The following is a 19947-nucleotide window of genomic DNA, read 5'->3' on the forward strand; positions in this document are numbered from 1 at the left end:
GGGGGCAAATGTACAAAACATAACGAATCACGACGTGGCCTTATCTCCAAAACTGAAAAGACTTCGAAGACGAAACTTGGTGAGTGTAGGTTTGGCATAATGGGAAGTTGGCCCCGAACAAGATGGCATCTAGGCCTCAACGGTTTTTGAGTTATGGCCATTTTTCTGGGATTAAAGGTTCAAAATGAAAATAGAGCAATAATTTTTCCACTTCACGTCAAAGTAAAGGAACCTACGGTGTCAATAAAACAAGATCCAGACATTTATCTATCGTCGTTTAAAAGAAATCGTACAATGTCAAATTGGTGATGTTCAAAAATATATATATATATTTTTTAAACAGTTACAGATCCAGTTGCAGGGTGTTCATACAAATCTTTTTAAAGTGTGCTGTGGAGCTCTGCGAGATTTCTGTGATTTTCTGAAATAACACACACTCACTAAACCCTCCATAAATAACTCAGTTCTTAACGGAAAGACTTAACTCAGGATTCTGTAAAGGCATACCCCAATCAGAATATGAGTTTATTTATAGCTTCCTGTGCCAACCGGAAGTGCCTTAAATGGTGTCATAGTGGCTGTTTTGAAGGGTTAAAATGGTCAGACCTTTTCAAAGCTTCATGTGTGTGATTAGGCAACAATGAACTGTAAATCAGTCATGACTCCCATAAAATTTTTAAGAAAAACTAAATCACACACACACACACACAGCTTAGCAGGAGGGACCTATTGGGGTGCGTAGAGACAGACAGTGCCTGCAATAGTTACCTTAGTTCGAGTTAAAAAAGAACGGTCAGTCCTAGAGTTCTGAAACTTTAGAAACCTGTTCTTGACCTCAGGTCGATAGTGCGTGGTGAGTTAGGTGGTTCTAGAAGGTTCTCGGACCGAGAAACAGCCTCGTACATTTGCAATGACTTCAATTCATTTTGACCATTACGAAAATGACGACATTTAGAAAAGTCTCAGAGACGCAAGACTAGGTGCATTGAAACCGGCTCAGCCCATAGAGACGGACCCCAATGTTTCTGTCCGATAGCTCATTCAAGGACCCCGTAGCAAGGCATGGAAAATAGTGACTTTTCAGTGGATTTTCACCAATTAGGGTCTTTCTCGGGCACCGAATGACCTATCGAGCCGAAACTCGGGATTTGGGGTCGCCTCACATAGGCCTACACATAATGTCCGAACTGGACCCGCAGCTAGAACGTAACTATGTGTTTTACCTTTTTATTATGTTTTAAACTGAAGGCGCTGTGAATTATGGGCCTGCTCTGAAATATGTAATAGTTGGCTTCTAAATGAGTTGGAAAAAGAGGGTTTGGTGTCAATTGGTATCAGTTTGGTGTCAGAATGACATCTAATTGACTGATGGACGGTGACTTGCTGGTGACTCTTGTCCATTTGCAATATGTTTAAACAGTGAGGTACCATCACCAAAGTGACATTCTGAAATCAACCCTAACGAGCGATAGAGAGGAACCAGAATCACTGCCCAGCCATCCCGAGTTCATCAGGCCAGTCAATTTTGCATTTCTGCAGGATTTTTGAGCATGACAAATACGTGATGGTACATGCCCATTGAAACATATTGCAAATGCACGTGCACTTGCAATATGATTCAACAGTGAAAAAAACATTACCAAATGGACATGAAGTCAACACAACGAGTGACGGAAAGGAGCAACTATCACTGCCCGGCCATCCCGAGTTCATCGGGCCAGTCAATTTTGCATTTCTGCAGGATTTTTGAGCACGTCAAATTTCTTATGGCATTTGGCCAAAGAAAAAGTGACTTTTGACTTCCTATGAAATCATATTGCAAATGGACAAAACATATGCCTTATGTACAAGTTAAAAAAATGTTTTAAATGATAATAAAATATGACTAAAGTATGTTGATACAGTTCTTATACGTGTGTAATTGACACAAAATTCTAAAGAATTTCGAAAAACGGTCCAGAAAGCACTTTAAGGGTGTGTGAAGTTTTTTCTAAAATTTTGTTATTTTTGACTTTTGACTTCCTATGAAATCATATTGCAAATGGACAAAACATATGCCTTATGCACAAGTTTTTTTTTTAAATTGAAAGAATTTCGAAAAACAGTCCAGAAAGCACATTTTTAAGGGGATGATAAGTTTTAGATTTTTTTTTCCACTTTTTCAAAATTTTGCTTTTGGATGTTGAGACTTGTGTTGCATTTGCAATATGAAAAACAACGGTGGAGCGCGCTCGCCACCTGTTGGATTTTTAAAGTGTTACACCTGGCATTTGCCATATGGCATTTGCAATCAACTTTGAACGAAACGACGCAGAATTGAGTGGTATTGGACACCGTGTATATGGTTTTGTCCAGTGCCAATGACTTCCCATTCATGTTGTCCATTTCAGGGGGGTGTTCCCTTACTTGTTGAGGATAGGGGGCAGTATTTTCACTTTAGATGAATTGCTTGCCCATAGTGAACTGCATCCTACTCTGTCCTAGATTGCTAATATATGCATATTAGTATTACTATTGGATAGAAAACACTGAAGTTTCTAAAACGGTTTGAATTATGTATGTGAGTATAACAGAACTCATAGGGCAGGCAATCTTCCAAACAAGAAGTGAAATTCTGAATGTGGGTCAAATTTGACGTCATCGCCCCTTCCTTTCCAAACAAGATATGGATCTGGTAGCACTTCCTACGCCTTCCACTAGATGTCCTCATTCAGTAGAACGTGGAATGGAGCTTCTGGTGTGAACTTTGACCAAATGGGAGGGGAAATAGTCACGGTCTTGGCAGAATGCAATTTCCCTGTGGCGCATTTCTCTGTGGGTGCCACCTTCGTTCCATTTGGATGCAGATGAAAACGTATGATCCGGTTGTAACGTTATTGGGTATATATGAAAATAACATCCTGAAGATTGATTCTCTACTTAGTTTGACCAGTTTATTCGACCTGGAATATATCTTTTTTGAAGTTTTCGTGCGAGTTGTCCTGGACCAGCGTCAGCTTTTGGGCACGTGAGCTGAAAGTGCTAGCAAATGCCGCTAATTGGACACTAGTATTGGACATTATGGAACAAAACAACAATTTATTGTGGAACTAGGACTCCTTGCACTGTATTCTGATGAAAGATCATCAAAGGTAAGGGAATATTTATGATGTAATTTCATATTTCTGTTGACTCCAACATGGCGGAGAAATACTTTTACGTCTGAGCGCTGTCTCAGATTATTGCATGGTAGGCTTTTTTGTAACGTTTTTTAAAAATCTGACACAGCGGTTGCATTAAGAACCAGTGTATCTTTAATTATATGTAGAACATGTATCTTTAGTCAAAGTTTATGATGAGTATTTCTGTTATCTGGCGTAGCTTTCTATAATTCCTCCGGATATTTTGGAGGCATTTCTGAACATGGCGTCAATGTAAACCGAGATTTGTGGATATAAATATGCATATTATCGAACAAAACATAAATGTATTGTGTAACATGTCATATGAGTGTCATCTGATGAAGATTTTCAAAAGGTTAGTGATTCATTTTATCTCTAAACCTGCTTTTGTGACAATCTTTGGCTGGAAAAAAATGGCTGTGTTTTTCCTTTGATTTGGTGGTGGTCTAACATAAATATGTTGCGTTTTCGCTGTAAAACATGTTTTTTTAAATCGGACATGATGGGTAGATGAACAAGATGTTTATCTTTCATTTGCTGTATTGGACCTGTTAATGTGTGAAAGTTAAATATTTCGAAAGAATATTTTTGAATTCCCTGCGCCACCTTTTCAGCTGAATTGGGGGTGGAGTTCCCCTTGGGGATCGCCTTGCCATAACAGGTTTTAATCAACTCAAGTGAGAGATACATGTAGGTAACATGAGAGGGAACAGAACGTCAGTACCTTCAGGCTTCTTGGCAGGAGATTTCTCTGTGTCCTTCTCATCAGGCCTGGATTTCTCAGGGGACTTGGGCTTCAGTACACTCTTCTCACTCAGTGCAGTCCTGATAGAGACATGGAAAGAAGTCAGGGACAGAGGCCAATGGAAAATGTCTGTCTAAATGAGTACTGACAAATGTCATGGATGACATGGCAGCATACTGAATGAATCTTGATATGATGATTATGCATAATAAGCCAACTTTAATCACTCTCCATTTTCCTTCTGTAAGTGGATGAAGAAACCACAGGGTATAGTCTTTATTGCAATTCTGTGTTCCTAAATATGAGAAGTTAATTTGAAAAACTCGCAATTTAAGTAACACATTTGAGCGTGGGAAGCGTTGAGAAAAGCATCTTAGGGGGAGTATAATTATTGAAACCCATTACTTTCTGCAATTACAAAGCCTCTAATTTAAAAGTGTGGGTGGAAACTATTTAGGAAAATGGCTTTCAGGGTGGCATTGTGTGTGTGGCGAGGGCTAAAATTCACCTGACGCTGTTGAGCACAGACTTCTCCTTGCTGGGTGGTTTGGTGATGGGTCTCTTGGTGCTCACCACCTTGACTGCGTGCTGTTCCTTACCCACCTTGCTGTATTTGTTCTTGTTGTGCTTGGTGGTGCCATATTTACGCAGAATCTGTGGAACATATAGCAATGCTCAGACAAACATGGCTGCAGATGCATATAGATGTGAGTATGTGTGTAATCATGTGGATGAGGCAGGGTCAATTAAGCATATAATATCTATATTTCAAGTTTGTGTGTTCAAGCACTCTCATGCGTGGTGTACCAACCTGCGTCAGTTGGTCCTCCAGCACCTTCTTAGGTGGCCGTATGTGAGTGAAGAAGACATGGAGGAGGTTTCCAGGGGTCTGGGAGTTGATCTGCTCCTTGCTCAGGTAGATGTCTGACACTTTGACAGGCTTGGCTGGCGTGAGGCTCAGCATCTGCTCTGAGTGGACACAACTCTTATAGATGTCCGTCAGTAGGTCTCGCGCACTTGGCACCAACTTGTCCCCTGGTAACACAGGAGGAGAAAAGATGATGACCCCTTTAATCGGTATTGGTAGAGTAGGTGGTTAAACATAGGTAGAGAGTATACTACTAACAACCTCTGAGAGACTTGTCCAGGAAGTAGTCCTCGAGGGCGGAGCTACCCTGTGTGTCAAACAGGCTTTGGTTGACACTGGAGGCTGTGAGGATCTCCTCATTAGTCAGCTCCATCAGCTCCTCCTCACCCTCCAGGGTGGATAAGCCAATTAAATCACTGCTGTTGAAGAGGCTAGCACGGATCTTCTCCACTTTGGCCCGGGCGCGAACCTACATTCAGCATATGCACAACAGAAGGACATGCAAGTCTGTCTCCATCAAAGCTCAAAAAAAGAAACTATAAACAATATATTGCATTTTCAGTGTAAAATACACTTGCAACCCACCTCTATGACGGCATAGCCCTTAATGGGCCGGGCCAAGATGGCGTTGTTGTCCAGAGAGGTGACTGTGTACATGGAGCCCCCGTCTGAAACAGAGGCTGTTTCTGCACTGTCCAAAGGCTCCCCCAGGCTGCCCAGACTGCCCAGGCTCCCCGTGCTGCACAGGGAGATATCTAGGCTCTCCTGGCTGGACACGGTGTGGGGATCAAGTGGACCCTGCTGTGGGGAGGGGACAGCCGATGCTGCAGCCGCTGGGGTGAGAGGTGGGGGAGCCAGCAGCTCCTGGTCCACAGAGAGTTCACTGGCAGTGCGGGAAACGCCCCCCTGCAAGGAGCTGCAGATGGAGGTCTGGCTCGTGGAGGCCGAGGCTGAGACACTCATGGCTGGAGTCACGCTGCTGGAGCTGTCTGGGCTCTCGTTGCTCGGGAAGGGACGCTCAGGCCCGGGGGCTGCTTTGCCATCCAGAGGGGTGGACACCCCAGCTCCTGCCTTAGACTTTTTGGGCTCGTCCTCCTGCAGGGGGATGAAGATTTCATCCTTGAAGAGCCCCCCGTGGGCGTTGCAGGCCCTGCGGATAGCGCTGCGCACCACAGCCTCCTCCAGGTGGGTGGGGATGCCAGAGAGAACCAGCAGACGGCTGTGAGAGGTAGGTCCCACCAGGGCCTGGCAGGCGTCAGTCACAGCATCATTTGTCACACTCAGCCCCTGGGGGTCCTTGTTGGCCAGGTGACGCAGGATCATGAGCAGGGTGAGGCCACGGTGGAACCACAGCATGTCCTCAGGTTTACTACCGGCCATGTTGAGCAGGGCGCTGTCGCTCTCCGACAGGCGAGCCCCTCCAGCAGAACCCCTCTTCCCTGAGGCCGCCGCCACTGCTGCTGCACGCTCTCGCTTCATCTTCACCTTCTTACGCTTGGAGAGCAGGCTGGGGCTCTGGGGGGTCTGGCCTGGGGAGGAGGAGGAGGATGAGGAGGAGTCGCTGAGGTTAGGGGCACTGGTGGATGACAGAGCTCCCACTCCTGAGCACCCCACGTTGAGGGGGAGGGTGACCTCAGCTACAGCCAGGCACACCTCCATCAGGGCGTGGAAGTAGGTGGAGAACCTGCTCTGCTCGGCCCCCAAGGTCAGGACACCACCACCAGAGGAGCACCCTGCTCCGGCCCCTGCAGCCACCCAGCCCTGGGTCTCCCGGTCATACAGCTTGCGGAGCTCCGTCTGCAGGGCCATGAGCACGGCCAGGCAGGGGTTGAGCAGCAGGGCGATGGAGCTGGACAGGCCTGCAGGGCTCTTACGCTGCTCCAGGTGGTGAATCTTACGGAAGTACTCAGCCAGCAGGTGGAAGGAGAGTTCCTTGATGCAGGGTGCCAGATCTGTGGTCCACAGCAGCCCACCTAGATCACCACAGACAGGGAGAGGGGTAAATTAAACTATTTGAAAATGGAGACCAACTTGTTGTCAAACACAAAACAGGATGCAAAATTAGTCACAACAAGGTTTATGGAAATAATGAGGGTTATGGAAATAAATGTGCAGACATGTTGGACACCTAAAGCCATGGATGCAGACATTTCAAAGAGAAGAGATTTTCTAGAAGTGTAGCACTTACCCAGCAGCTCCACTACCTGCAGCAGCACAGAGGAGGGCACAGTGTCTAACTCCTCCTCAGAGCACTCACTGCTCTCCCCTAGCTTCCAAGTCAGCAGCTGCTCAGCAAACGCCATGGCCAGGGGGAACTCCAGCGGCAGGGAGTGCAGCACCAGCACCGCACCAGGAGGGGGCGACACCCCTGAGAGACAGAGAGAGACGGTAAAACAACCTATTAGAAATACATGGTAATCATGTGAAACAGAAAGAAACCATAAGAACCAGGGCTGTGACGATTATGGAATTTTGGGTCGTGATTGTCATGGAAATGGCCACGGTTATTGTCATCATTTTGTTGCTTGTAATACATCTTTGAAAATGAGCTACGACACACCTAATGAATACAACACAGCTTTGGTGACACCCCAGTTTAAAAAACAAATAGTCTTGACCTTTTGCAACCTTTGGAAATCAAGCTTCTCCTCCCGGCCATGCCGTTCTGCTCGTAAAATTATGACCCACTTTACCCACTTCATGTAAAAATGTAAAACTGCTATTGGGTAAACAATATCTACTTGAATAAGGAGTTGAATCCCCCTTCGCCTAAAATTTATGTATTAAGATGATTATGTTCCCGGTTATTGTCCATAATTGTCGGTTACGCGATAATTGTGCAAGCCCTAATTAGAACATAGACAAGCTGAAAGAAGCTAATACTGTAAGCCAGGACTAAGGGAGATCAAGCACTTACCCAGTTTGATGTGCACTTTGTCGGTGGGGATGATGACAGTGGGGTATTGGTTGGTGGTGGGAGGGGGGGTGAGGCCTGTGTTGGAGGGCGAGGCATCCAGAGGGTAGCACACCGCCTCCATGAAATTGAGCTGGCCGTTCCTGCGCACCTTGTGACCCAGGCCATAAACCATGACCCGTGCCCATGGGGCTTTGTACAGGGAGGAGCTAGTGTAGGGGGGGGGGTAGAGAGGCAGAAAATGGGTCACTGTAAGGCATCTAGGGGCATCAAGGTTAATGGGTTTAACTTAGAACAAAGGTAATTGTGTTAAATTAGCTCACTCTTTACGACAGCCTAGTTGGGTCTCTTTGCAGGAGACGATCACGAAGGCAGCACCCGGGAAGTTGACATCCATGCTGACCTTTGATTCTGATACTGGGAAGTCCTCTGAGATGAACTGCTCTGGTGCATTCTACACAACGGAACAAGGGAAACCAAGATTAACTACGTTAAAAGCAAAATATCTTCGTCCTTGGGGAAACATACATTGAGCCACAGAATCGGGAGCTAACCTGTAGGAAGCAGCAGATCTGCTTGGTGAGCTCCAGCAGGCTCTCCTCCCCCTGGTGCAGGGCGCGGGTAATGGCCACGGTGAGCCACTCCCTGATGGGCTGTGCGTTGCCCTGGTAGAACAGGTCTGTGGGAGAGCAGCTCTGGCCCTGCAGGTTGTGGAGTAGAGACTGCGCAAGCAGGATGGAGCTGGAGCTGATGGTGCCATCTGCAGGACAAAGAGAACAACATAGCACACAGATCATGGAAAGAGCTCCTCCAAATCACAACATACACTTAAAAATCTATTTCAGTGTAGACCTTCTTATTCCATTCATTGCTCTAACTTTATTCTATTTAAACCATTATTTTCTGTGGATTATCATCTCATCTGGAGAAAGCCCACTTACCAGGCAGAGGCGGAGCCAGAAGTTGATTGGACAGCAGCTGCAGGTGTTCCAGGGTGATGTCTCGAACGGCTGGGATATGGAAGAGGCGGGTGAAGGTGTGGGGGCTCTTGGGGGCAAAGATGTTAAGTAGAGCCATGCGACAGTAGAGCCTAGCCAGGGCACTCTCACAGCGCAGAAGCTCCCTGAAACACAGCAGGCCACGGAGGACGATTTATAGTTCTTAGCCGTGTTATTTCATGATGTGTGTAGGAGTGTAAGTGTTAGCGTGTTACCTGTGGATCTGGATGTTACTGCTGTCTAGATTGACAAGGCCATTGGCAGCAGTACGGCGGGATCCAACAGGGGGGCGCTCCAGCATCTCAATGGGATACCAGTACCTCACCAGCACCCCCTCACTGCGCAGGTACGTCTCTACTTGCACCAGCTCATTCACCTGGACATACACACAGTAGAGTGAGAGAGATCATTGACACACTGTCAAAAGAGACAAAGCTCAACTTCTCATCGCTTTGTTTCTATGAACTGTGAAGTTCGGCTGTTCTACACTCACAGAGTCCACGTCCAGAACCACTCCGTGCAGGCCGAAGGTTTTCAACATGCCTCGAATGGCAAACTTGGGCAGGGCTGTTCCACCTGTGGTGCTGTTGGTGTTGTTGCTGTCTGGAGAGCGGATGACCACGGTCAAACCTGAGAAGAGGACACATATGTAAGGCAAAGCCGGGTAACACTAGAGCATATCAGTGTACATAATGATAATGTTTAGACATCTATATTGCTAAAAATAAAATAGTGCTCTTTGTGGACCCAAGTGGCGCAGCAGTCTAAGGCACTGCATCTCAGTGCTTGAGGCGTCACTACAGACACCCTGGTTCGATTCCAGGCTGTATCACAACTGGAAGAGATAGGGAGTCCCTTAGGGCAGCGCACAATTTGCCCAGCGTAGTCCGGGTTTGGCCGGTGTATGCCGTCATTGTAAATAAGAATATGTCTTAACTGACTTGCCTAGTTAAATAAAGGTTGAATAAAAAAACATGTTTAAACCAGCTATCGGGAAAATTCCTGTGTTTGCTAATGTATTTAAAGTAAGGGTCAAAGATAATGTTACATAAAGGCAGGGGTTTTTCTCACATTGAAATCCTTGGGCGGGCCGCCTATGTCATCTAAGAAAAAACCGTGCAAACAGTTTTTTTTTTTACTATTTCAGTGTAAACTTAAACAAGAGATGTAAATTATGTAGAAAAGATAAATGGACATATATATTATTTTATAATAAAATATTTGAGAACTAAGAATCACTAAAATAAAAGCTAGACAAATCAGGGAAAATGTAAAATTCCCAAAACAAGGAATTTAGCAGTATTGACTTTGTTATTAAATTTGAGCAATAAAAAAACCCCACTGCATTAGCCATCTCAAAATGCATAGAATTGCAGCTTTAAAACTGCCACATTTTCTCTACGCTCCATGGAAAAATGTGTAAAATTGCAGGAAAATTGTCTTAAAAATTTTAATAATTCTCTACACCTCCAAGATGAGGGCCTCTAAAATGTTCTCTAAAATTAACCCGCCCGTACCGCGCCCCCTGCCACCTAAGTCCCTTTTTGATCCAGAAGAAAAACTGAAATGATTCAATAACTAAGGCCTCTAGCATTGCGTTGGGTGCAAGTGCAGGGGACCTTTGCGGACTTTGTCGATGGTGAACTTGTTGGCCTCCTCCTTGATGTCCTCGATGGTGGGGAGGTAGAGGTCCCGGGGGATGCCCCCGTTCTCTTCATACAGGAACTCCACTGTCTGCCGGGCTATGTCAACCATGCCTGCAAAACATTTACAATAAAAACACCACAAAAAAACGTCAAAAAACATCTTTCACTTTGTTTTAAAAAGGTCAAACAGTGGAGTCAATAGGAACTTGCTCTTTAAAAACAGAGCTACAGGGTTTCCCACCTCTTTCACCACCTAGTTTTCAGTGAGTGTCCCAAACATTTCCCACGTTTTGTTGTTTTACAGCCTGAATTTATTGTGATCCTGGCCGACACAAGTTGAACAAATTAACACAAAATGAAAAAGCTGAAATCTCTTGAGTCACGAAGTATTCAACCCCTCTGTTATGGCACGCTTAAATAAGTTCAGTAGTAAAAATGTGCTTAACAAGTTACATAATAAGTTGCATGGACTCACCATGTGTGCAATAAGTGTTTAACATGATTTATGATTTACTACCTCCTCTCTGTACCCCACACATACAAATAATTGTAAGGTCCCTCAGTCGAGCAGGGAATTTCAAACACAGATTCAACAACAAAGACCAGGGAGGTTTTCTAATGTCTCGAAAAGGGCGGCACCTATTTTTTAATATATATTTTTGTACCTTTATTTTACTAGGCAAGTCAGTTAAGAGCAAATTCTTATTTTCAATGACGGCCTAGGAACAGTGGGTTAACTGCCTGTTCAGGGGCAGAACGACAGATTTGTACCTTATCAGCTCGGGGATATGAACTTGCAACCTTTCGGTTACTAGTCCAACGCTACCCTGCCGCCCCTATTGGTAGAAGAGGTAAAAATAAGCAGACATTGAATGTCCCTTTGAGCATGGTGAAGTTATTACACTACGGATGGTGCATCAATACACCCAGTCACTACAAAGATACAGAAGTCCTTCTTAACTCAGTTGACGGAGAGGAAGGAAACCGAGCAGGGATTTCACCATGAGGCCACATGACTGGGCAAGGACTAGGGAGTTTATACATTGGAGTTGCTTACCAAGACAAGATTGAATGTTCCTGAGTGACCTAGTTACAGTTTTGATTAAAATCGTCTTGAAAATCCATGGCAAGACTTGAAAATGGCTGTCTAGCAATGATCAACAACCAACTTGACAGAGCTTGAATAATTTAAAAAAATGGTACAATCTTGTGTAGAAAGCTCTTAAGAGACAAATCCAGAAAGACTGCCAAAGGTGATTCTAACATGTATCGACTCAGGGGCGTGAATACTTATGAAAATTAGATATTTTGTTTTCAATAAATTTGCAAAGATGTAAAAAAATATATATGTTTTCACTTTGTCATTATGGGGTATTGTGTGTAGATGGGTGAGGGGAAAAAAATATTATTATCACCCAGCTGCAGTGCTCCCTTGATCTGGTCCAGACCAGACTTCCTCTCTGCCTCGTTGCGAAAGCGTCGGCGGATGGTGGGGAACACCTTTGTCTCCCAGGCCTTCACCAGCAGGGCATAGTGGTCCTCCTGGGAGGGGGTGGACAGCAGTACATTCATGCCCACTGAAAAAACTGGACACCAAAAAGATAAGCAAATATGGTATTTGACTTTCAACTCACCCTTGGGACATCGTCATCATCTTCGTCATCACTCTCGTCATCAGCAATAGGCGGGGGGTGTGCGTCAGGCCCTGAGGTGACCAGGTTCTCGTAACTCAGTTCCACCTTGTAGTGGCATGATGAGTCACTGTTGTACTCTGTCCCAACAGGGGAGGACAAACAACAAAGCCAGTTCTTACAAACGCTACCAACTGGGACGCACACATACACACAGACCAGACAGTGAGGAGGGTGAGGGTTAGCTGTAGTGGGGTTTACCAAACAGCAAACATAACAGAGGACTGAAATAACACCAGGTTAAGTAAAACAATATATTTTAGGTGACCGGATGAGACTAGAACATCAAGCACAACCAAACCAGGTCAAAGGTTTAAACTAAGACACATTCGTTTGGTGCAGGAAGGTGATAGGAACATACGTTGCTGGGCAACTGCTACTGCGGCGATCCGACATGGGGGTCCGTGAGAGCCAGAGTCAGATGCCACACTAGCACCCGCATCATTGTCGCTGTCAGATGCCATGGCGAAGGGGAGGGCCTCAAAGTTAGCGCTGATTTCTTCTGCCAAGTCAACACAGAGGTCAGCAGCGTTGCGGTGTGCTTGGCCCTCTGCGTACGCAAACGCCCGGCAACCAAAGTTGGCACGAATCTTTGTGTTCTAAACAAAATACAACACAAACCATGACAAACATAAGCTGCATTCATTGGACTTTAAATCTTACTTGACATGTCCAGGCATAAAGGCCCACCTTTTTCTGAATGTGCACCAGAGGCCACATGCCCCCTGCTACGTCCTCGAGGAAGGGGCTGAGGCGCTGGCCACAGTAGGTGAAGTAGACCCGCCCTTTAGGGGCCTGGCCGGGGGGTGGAGGGGTGCCCTCTGAGCGCTCCCAGCCAATGCCCGCAACATCCCCTATAGGCAGGAAGAGAATGGTCACCATCCAAGATACATTGAGTTCAAAATCAGATGTTTCACCAATATCTGTTAAATATGCAATACACATTGGTTGGCATAAGTGTAAAAAATAAATAAATAAAAAAAGTAAAATGAATGACAGGAAAAATAGGAGGTAGGTGATATTATGAAATTAGATAAAAAGGACTGTTTCCCATCTCACCAGGAAGTAGGGCCACGTCTAGCCTCACACTCTTCCACTGCAGCAGACTGGATCCATTATAGTGCACAGCCCTACCATTACTGAAAGGGTGAAAAACAGAGAGAGGTAGGATGAAACAGAAAGGAAAGAGAGAAAGGTCAGCACTCAGTCAGAGACAGGGCAGTGGGAAACCTCTGAGATTACAGCTATAAAATCCATATGAACACATACTTGTGAAAGAGGCAGGTGCCAACAGGGTTGGTCCACGCTCCGTCTCTCTTCTCTGCTTCTGTGGCAAAGCCGAAAGACGCAATAGGACCACTGTCATCTTCTGAGTCTCCATAGGAGGCTATCTCTATCTCCCAGTAAAAGGAAGGCGCCTACAGGAAAAAGAGGGAGAGGAATTTTAAGATTCCAAATTAGTCAGCCTGCTTCATAAGCACGCAAAACTGAATTTTCATTCATATAAAACCCAGTGCCATTCCCAAGACATCCAGTTAGCGTAGCGGTGCCCACCTGAACAGGAACAGGTGAGGTGGCATAGATGAAGGTTCCCCTGGGCAGGCCTCCTCCAGCACTGGGGTCGGCCAGGAAGGTGACGGAGGTGAGACGGGATGAGAATACGCAGGCACGCACTGGAGGGAACCCCCTAGATGGACACCACGTCATCTCCTTGGGCTAGGGAGAGGTACAGAGCGGAACAGAGAGAGTTAGGAGACTGGCCCTACAAATCTCAATCGGAATCCCTTCATCAATCAAAAATTCCTAATACGGTTTTATGTCCGTTATTAAAATCAGTAGATCTCAGTAGATAAATGAGTCGAAAGGCTACAGCGACACCCACCTGGCGCCTGTCTGTCTGGAGGGGAGGGGGTGGCGGGCGAGCGCAGTCTCGGTACAGCATCCTCACTCGCTCACACTGTGCTTCAACCATACCGAGACGCTCCCCTGCACAACACAGACGCACTGTTACACACAGCAGCCCTACTTCCTTCCACACAATCAATACTACTGGCATATAGGAAAGTAAAGTCATGCTGCATTGCAGAAGTGGTCTCGTAATTGAGCACTATGCTACTGGGTGGTCACTCACCAGGACTGCACTCCTGGGCCACTAGGTTGAGCACCTCCACAGCAGCAGGACACTGCTGAATGAACTCCTCACAGAACGAGCTGTCCTCCAGGAGCTGGGCCATCACCAGACATGCCCTGGAACACACACATTTAACCCTCAATATTAACTAAACAAAACAAATATACAGTGCCTTCAGGAAAGTACTTTTTACACATTTTGTTACATTTCAGCCTTATTCTAAAATGGATTAAATAAAACATTTTCCTCAGCAATCTACATACAATACCCCTTAATGATGAAGCAAAAACAGGTTAAGAAATTTTGCAAATGTATTAAAAATTAAAAATAGAAATGCCACATTTACATAAGTATTCAGACCCTTTGCTATGAGACTCAGGTGCATCCTGTTGCTATTGACCATCCTTGAAAAGTTTCTACAACTTGGAGTCCACCTGTGGAAATTCAATTGATTGGACATGATTTGGAAAGGCACAAACCTGTCTATATAATGTCCCACAGTTGACAGTGCATGTCAGAGCAAAAACCAAGCCATGAGGTCCAAGGAACAGTCCGTAGAGCTCAGAGACAGGATTGTGTCGAGGCACAGATCTGGGGAAGGGTACCAAAAACGACTGCAGCATTGAAGGTCCCAAAGAACACAGTGGCATCCATCACCCTCAAATGGAAGAAGTTTGGAACCACCAAGACTCTTCCTGGAGCTGGCCCGCCCGACCAAACTGAGCAATCGGGGGAGAAGGGCCTTGGTCAGGAAGGTGACCAAGAACCCGATGGTCACTCTGATAAAGCTCCAGAGTTCCTCTGTGGAGATGGGAGAACCTTCCAGAAGGACAACCATCTCTGCAGCATTCCACCAATCAGGCCTTTATGGTAGAGTGGCTAGACGGAAGCCACTCCTCAGTAAAAGGCACATGACAGCCCTCTTGGAGTTTGCCAAAAGGCAGCAAAAAACTCTCAGTCCATGAGAAACAAGATTCTCTGGTCTGATGAAACCAAGATTGAATTCTTTGGCCTGAATGCCAAGTGTCCCATCTGGAGGAAACCTGTCACCATCCCTACAGTGAAGCATGGTGGTGGCAACATCATGTTATAGGGATGTTTTTCAGCGGCAGGGACTGGGAGACTAGACAGGAACGAGGCAAAGATGAACGGAGCAAAGTACAGAGAGATCCTTGCATGAAAACCTGTGCTCAGGACCTCAGACTGGGGCAATGGTTCACCTTCCAACAGGACAACAACCCTAAGCGCACAATCCACTCCTGCATTGTCTTGGCTTCGGGACAAGCCAGAGCCCAGATTGAACTCAATTGAGCAGCTCTGGAGAGAATTGAAAATAGCTGTGCAGCAACACTCCACATTCAACCTGACAGAGCTTGAGGATCTGCAGAGAAGAATGGGAGAAACTCCCCAAATACAGGTGTGCCAACCTTGTAGTATCATACCCAAGAAATCTCAATGCTGTAATTGGTGCCAAAGGTGCTTCAACAAAGTACTGAGTATAGGGTCTGAATACTAATTTAAGTTTTTTATAAATTAACACATTTCTAAAAACCTGTTTTTGCCTTGTTATTATGGGGTATTGTGTGTAGATTGATGAGGGGGAAAAATGATTTAATCAATTTTAGAAGGCTGTAACGTAACAAAATGTGGAAAAGGTCAAGGGGTCTGAATACTTTCCGAAGGCACTGTATGAAACACAGGTGCAGAGTAGGGCTGTTGAGGTGACCATATTACCAGCAGTCATGAGTCATGACCGCAGCAAAATTCCACGTGACTATTGAGTCACGGTAACCTCCTCTTATGCACTCAGGACATGAGTTGGTCGTAGCCTACCCAACTCGCCAATGACCATCAGGTCGCTAATGGCCTGGTACTCAAGGCTCTATCGGAAAACATGGTCATTTCGGATGTTGTTTCAATGCCTAAGAAAGAAATTGACCGTGCTTTTGAAGTTGATGATTCATTCAAAACACCAATTTACACATCTCTATCTATATACAGTACCAGTCAAAAGTAGACACACCTATTCATTCCAGGGTTTTACTTTATTTTTACTATTTTCTACATTGTAGAATAATAGTGAAGACATCAAAACTATGAAATAACATGGAATCATGTAGTAAGAAAGTGTTAAATCAAAATATGTTAAATTGAGATTCCACCCTTTGCCTTGATGACAGCTTGCAAACTCTTGGCATTCTCTTAACCTGTTTCATGAGGTAGTCACATGGAATGCATTTCAATTAACAGGTGTGCCTTGTTAAAAGTTAATTTGTGGAATTTCTTTCCTTCTTAATGCGTTTGATCCAATCAGTTGTGTGGGACAAGGTAGGGGTGGTATAAAGAAAAGAGCCCTATTTGGTAGAAGACCAAGTCCATATTATGGCAAGAACAGCTCAAATAAGCAAAGAAAAACAACAGTCCATCATTACTTTAAGACATGAAGGTCAGTGAATCTGGAAAATTTCAAGAACATTGAAAGTTTCTTCATGCGCAGTCGCAAAAACCATCAAGCGCTATGATGAAACTGGCTCTCATGAGGACCGCCACAGGAAAGGAAGACCCAGAGTTACCTCTGCTGCAGAGGATAAATTCATTAGAGTTACCAGCCTCAGAAATTGCAGCGCAAATAAATGCTTCACAGAGTTCAAGTAACAGACACATCTCAACATCAACTGTTCAAAGAAGACTGCGTGAATCAGGCCTTCATGGTCGGCCGGTACCCCTGCACATTGACTCTGTACCGGTACCCCCTCTAAATAGTCTCACTATTGTTATTTTACTGCTGATCTTTAACTACTTGTTACTCTTATTCATATTTTTTTTAACTGCATTGTTGTTCAGGGGCTTGTAAGCATTTCACTATTGTAGTCGGTGCATGTGACTAATAAAATGTTATTTGATTTTGATTTGATGCAAAGAAAACTACTAAAGGACACCAATAAGAAGAAGAGACTTGTTTGGCCAAGAAACACAAGCAATGGACATTAGACCAGTGGAAATCTGTCCTTTGGTCTGATGAGTCCAAATTTGAGATTTTGGGTTCCAACCGCCGTGTCTTTGTGAGACGCAGAGTAGGTGAACGGATGATCTCTGCATGTGTGGTTCCCACCGTGAAGCATGGAGGAGGAGGTGCGATGGTGCTTTGCTGGTGACACTGTCAGTGATTTATTTAGAATTCCAGGCACACTTAACCAGCATGGTTACCACAGCGTTCTGCAGCGATACGCCATCCCATTTGGTTTGCGCTTAGTGGGTCTATCATTTGTTTTTCAACAGGACAATGACCCAAAACACCTCCTAGCTGTGTAAGGGCTATTTGACTAAGGAGAGTGAAGGAATGCTGCATCAGATGACCTGGCCTCCACAATCACCCAATCTCATCCCAACAACTGCTGTACAAACTTCTTCAAGACTGTTATAAAAGCATTCCAGGTGACTACCTCATGAAGCTGGTTGAGAGAATGCAAAGAGTGTGAAAAGCTGTGAAGGCAAAGGGTGGTTACTTTGTATCTCAAATATATTTTGATTTGTTCAACACTTTTTTTGGTTACTACATGATTCCATATATGTGTTATTTCACATTATGAGGTTTGTATCATTCAACTAAAGTTGACAAATAACTCTAAATCTAGCGTATTGGACCAGTTTCAAATGATGTATTTTACACACAACATAACCACTTCATATGTGCACCTGCTCCAGAATTGGAAAAATATCCTTTCTAAGTTCAATTATATTGTTCTTACTATAAAATCATATCATATTAAATAAAGGCACAGAACTCATAGGCATGTTTTGTCTGCTAAATGAACAAGCAAGCATACAGCATGGTGCATAGCCAGATAACACACAGTTGGCCAACTCATATTCTGTTCATTCTTTATATCATAATGTTTCTTTAGACCTGCCTAAAATAAATAATGGATTTATTGTGATGTGTATATTAAATTGATTGACTTTTTTAAAATTAAGATGTTCCAAACGCGCCTTCAGCGGCTTGTATGCTGCTTGTATGCTGCTTGTATGCGTGGAGGCCTGGAAAAGCAAAACATGTTTACGTTAATTAACGGTCAATTACCATGAGACCGGCACTCTTTTGCACGACAATAACCGGCAAAATGTGATGACCGCCACAGCCCTAGTGCAGACACACACTTTTAGGAGCAGAAAAACATTATGACCAAGATAATGTCCTCGATAGTGATTTACCTGGTCCTGATTTCAGCCAACAGGCGAACAGCAGCCATAACAGGACTGGAGCCATCTCCTGAGGCGGGGAGAGAGGAGTGGATGGACAGACTGCCCTCCTGTGGCAGAAGCATGGACTGTACCGCCTGCACCACCTTCTCAGTGATGGACAGCTTGTAGAGGGGCATCGCCTGGGAGAGAGAGAGGGGAAGGGGAGAGGGACAGGGACAGGGATGAGAAGAGAACATTAAATTAGCCTACTAGCGAACATTAAAGCACTTTCATCATTTTCAGTCAAGTTACATTATGTGTGTCTGACTTCCCTCACCCTCCCTGTTCTTACCTCAGAGCGGGGAGTGCAGAGGCGGGAGATGGGCACCGTCAGGATGTCTGAGGCCTTGCAGGCCTTCCTGTACTCGCAGGAAGGGAACTTCACCGTGGCAATGCCCTCCTGCTCGTTGATGGACATGACCACCCCCACGCTGCCCAGCACTCCTTTACCCACCACCTGAGGGAGCAGAGGGACCATGATGAGAAACATGCACTGACCAATCACTGCTATAGCTCTTCCTGCCCACAGCACTGTTGGCCTGGTATAGTGTTGTAGGTATCTAGCATGTTAATTTCACCACAGAGACAGGTACAATGCATGTTGCTAAGGGTGTACTGCTAAGTCTTCTAATGGATCTATCAACTTGTGCTCCTCTCCTAACCAACCTGGACCTCTGAGCCAATCTTGATGGTCTCCTTGAAGCCTCCAAGGGCGCAGAGTGCCGCCACAGCCTGCCTGCCGATGGCCTGGAGTTTAGCCAGCTTCCTGCCGCTGCTGCTACCGTTCTCCAGGATGCTCTCAGCATACTTCCCCAGCTGTGGGATGAACATCAGTGCTCTGGACAGCACCTGGCACAGTCATCAGTAGTGGTAAGTCCATGTGTTCACTATGATCTTCATATACAGTATATTCTTAGAATTACATGGCTCTAGCATCTGCAAGTAGACCTTAGAATGGCTGCAGCTGCCTCTAAAACCTACGCATTCTAATGGTGCTTTACCTTCTCTGCAGTGCTGGTCCAGATCTGGGCGGTGTTGGACTCGGGAGCTGTGAGCAGGCTGTGCAGCAGGGCGATGACCTCAGCAGCCATACTGTTGGCCACATGTCCACTGATGAAGGGCCTGATCGGGTCGGACCTGAACAGTGGAGGGAGAGAGGAGACCGGTTAGAACAGCTCTCTGCTCTGGTTAACTAGAACTAGTGTAGCAGATTCAATTCCACTGGTATTACGGTTATACAAAAGTAATAATATAAATCTTGCACAGCTTGAGTGTCACACCAACCTGGCCAGTTCAGAGTTCCTGTCCCGACACACAGCGGTCTGAGCGCTCTTCTTCTTGTCCCCCGTGGTGACTCCTCCAGCAGCCTCTGGGACCAGAGCCTCCACAGGCGGGCCCACGCTCACTATCAGCCCAGACTGGGCCCACTTATTGGCCTTCCTCAGGGCGGCAGCAGCCTCCTCTGTGATCACCTCACAGCTACCACTCTGGTGAGGTGAATGAGAGGAATGGGGAAGGAGCAGATCAGCCAGGAATAAATGGTATTATTCT

General features: G+C 45.4%; 1 protein-coding gene across 5 annotated transcripts in view; it reads right to left on the reverse strand.

The window, feature by feature from the left end:
• Positions 1–19947, reverse strand: part of LOC112233519 (probable E3 ubiquitin-protein ligase HECTD4) — a 69562-nt gene that overhangs the window by 13154 nt on the left and 36461 nt on the right. For all 5 annotated transcript variants that reach the window (XR_002950769.2, XM_024401207.2, XM_024401205.2 and 2 more), the window contains exons 38-64: positions 19681–19883; positions 19398–19533; positions 19063–19245; positions 18689–18853; positions 18367–18536; positions 14155–14270; positions 13906–14009; positions 13578–13739; positions 13293–13441; positions 13083–13162; positions 12714–12877; positions 12385–12622; positions 11967–12103; positions 11748–11874; positions 10306–10443; positions 9180–9316; positions 8902–9062; positions 8630–8811; positions 8243–8448; positions 8012–8142; positions 7692–7897; positions 6963–7142; positions 5360–6747; positions 5036–5243; positions 4718–4941; positions 4415–4560; positions 3886–3986 (exon numbers count right to left, since the gene is read on the reverse strand). Coding sequence is in view for 4 of the 5 variants with exons in the window: in XM_024401207.2 (XP_024256975.1) it covers positions 3886–3986; positions 4415–4560; positions 4718–4941; positions 5036–5243; positions 5360–6747; positions 6963–7142; positions 7692–7897; positions 8012–8142; positions 8243–8448; positions 8630–8811; positions 8902–9062; positions 9180–9316; positions 10306–10443; positions 11748–11874; positions 11967–12103; positions 12385–12622; positions 12714–12877; positions 13083–13162; positions 13293–13441; positions 13578–13739; positions 13906–14009; positions 14155–14270; positions 18367–18536; positions 18689–18853; positions 19063–19245; positions 19398–19533; positions 19681–19883 (5542 nt within the window). In the remaining variant the exon portion in view is untranslated. The remainder of the gene's footprint in view (positions 1–3885; positions 3987–4414; positions 4561–4717; positions 4942–5035; positions 5244–5359; positions 6748–6962; positions 7143–7691; positions 7898–8011; positions 8143–8242; positions 8449–8629; positions 8812–8901; positions 9063–9179; positions 9317–10305; positions 10444–11747; positions 11875–11966; positions 12104–12384; positions 12623–12713; positions 12878–13082; positions 13163–13292; positions 13442–13577; positions 13740–13905; positions 14010–14154; positions 14271–18366; positions 18537–18688; positions 18854–19062; positions 19246–19397; positions 19534–19680; positions 19884–19947) is intronic.

This window comes from Oncorhynchus tshawytscha, linkage group LG04 (genome assembly GCF_018296145.1).
Source record: "Oncorhynchus tshawytscha isolate Ot180627B linkage group LG04, Otsh_v2.0, whole genome shotgun sequence".
NCBI lineage: Eukaryota > Metazoa > Chordata > Actinopteri > Salmoniformes > Salmonidae > Oncorhynchus > Oncorhynchus tshawytscha.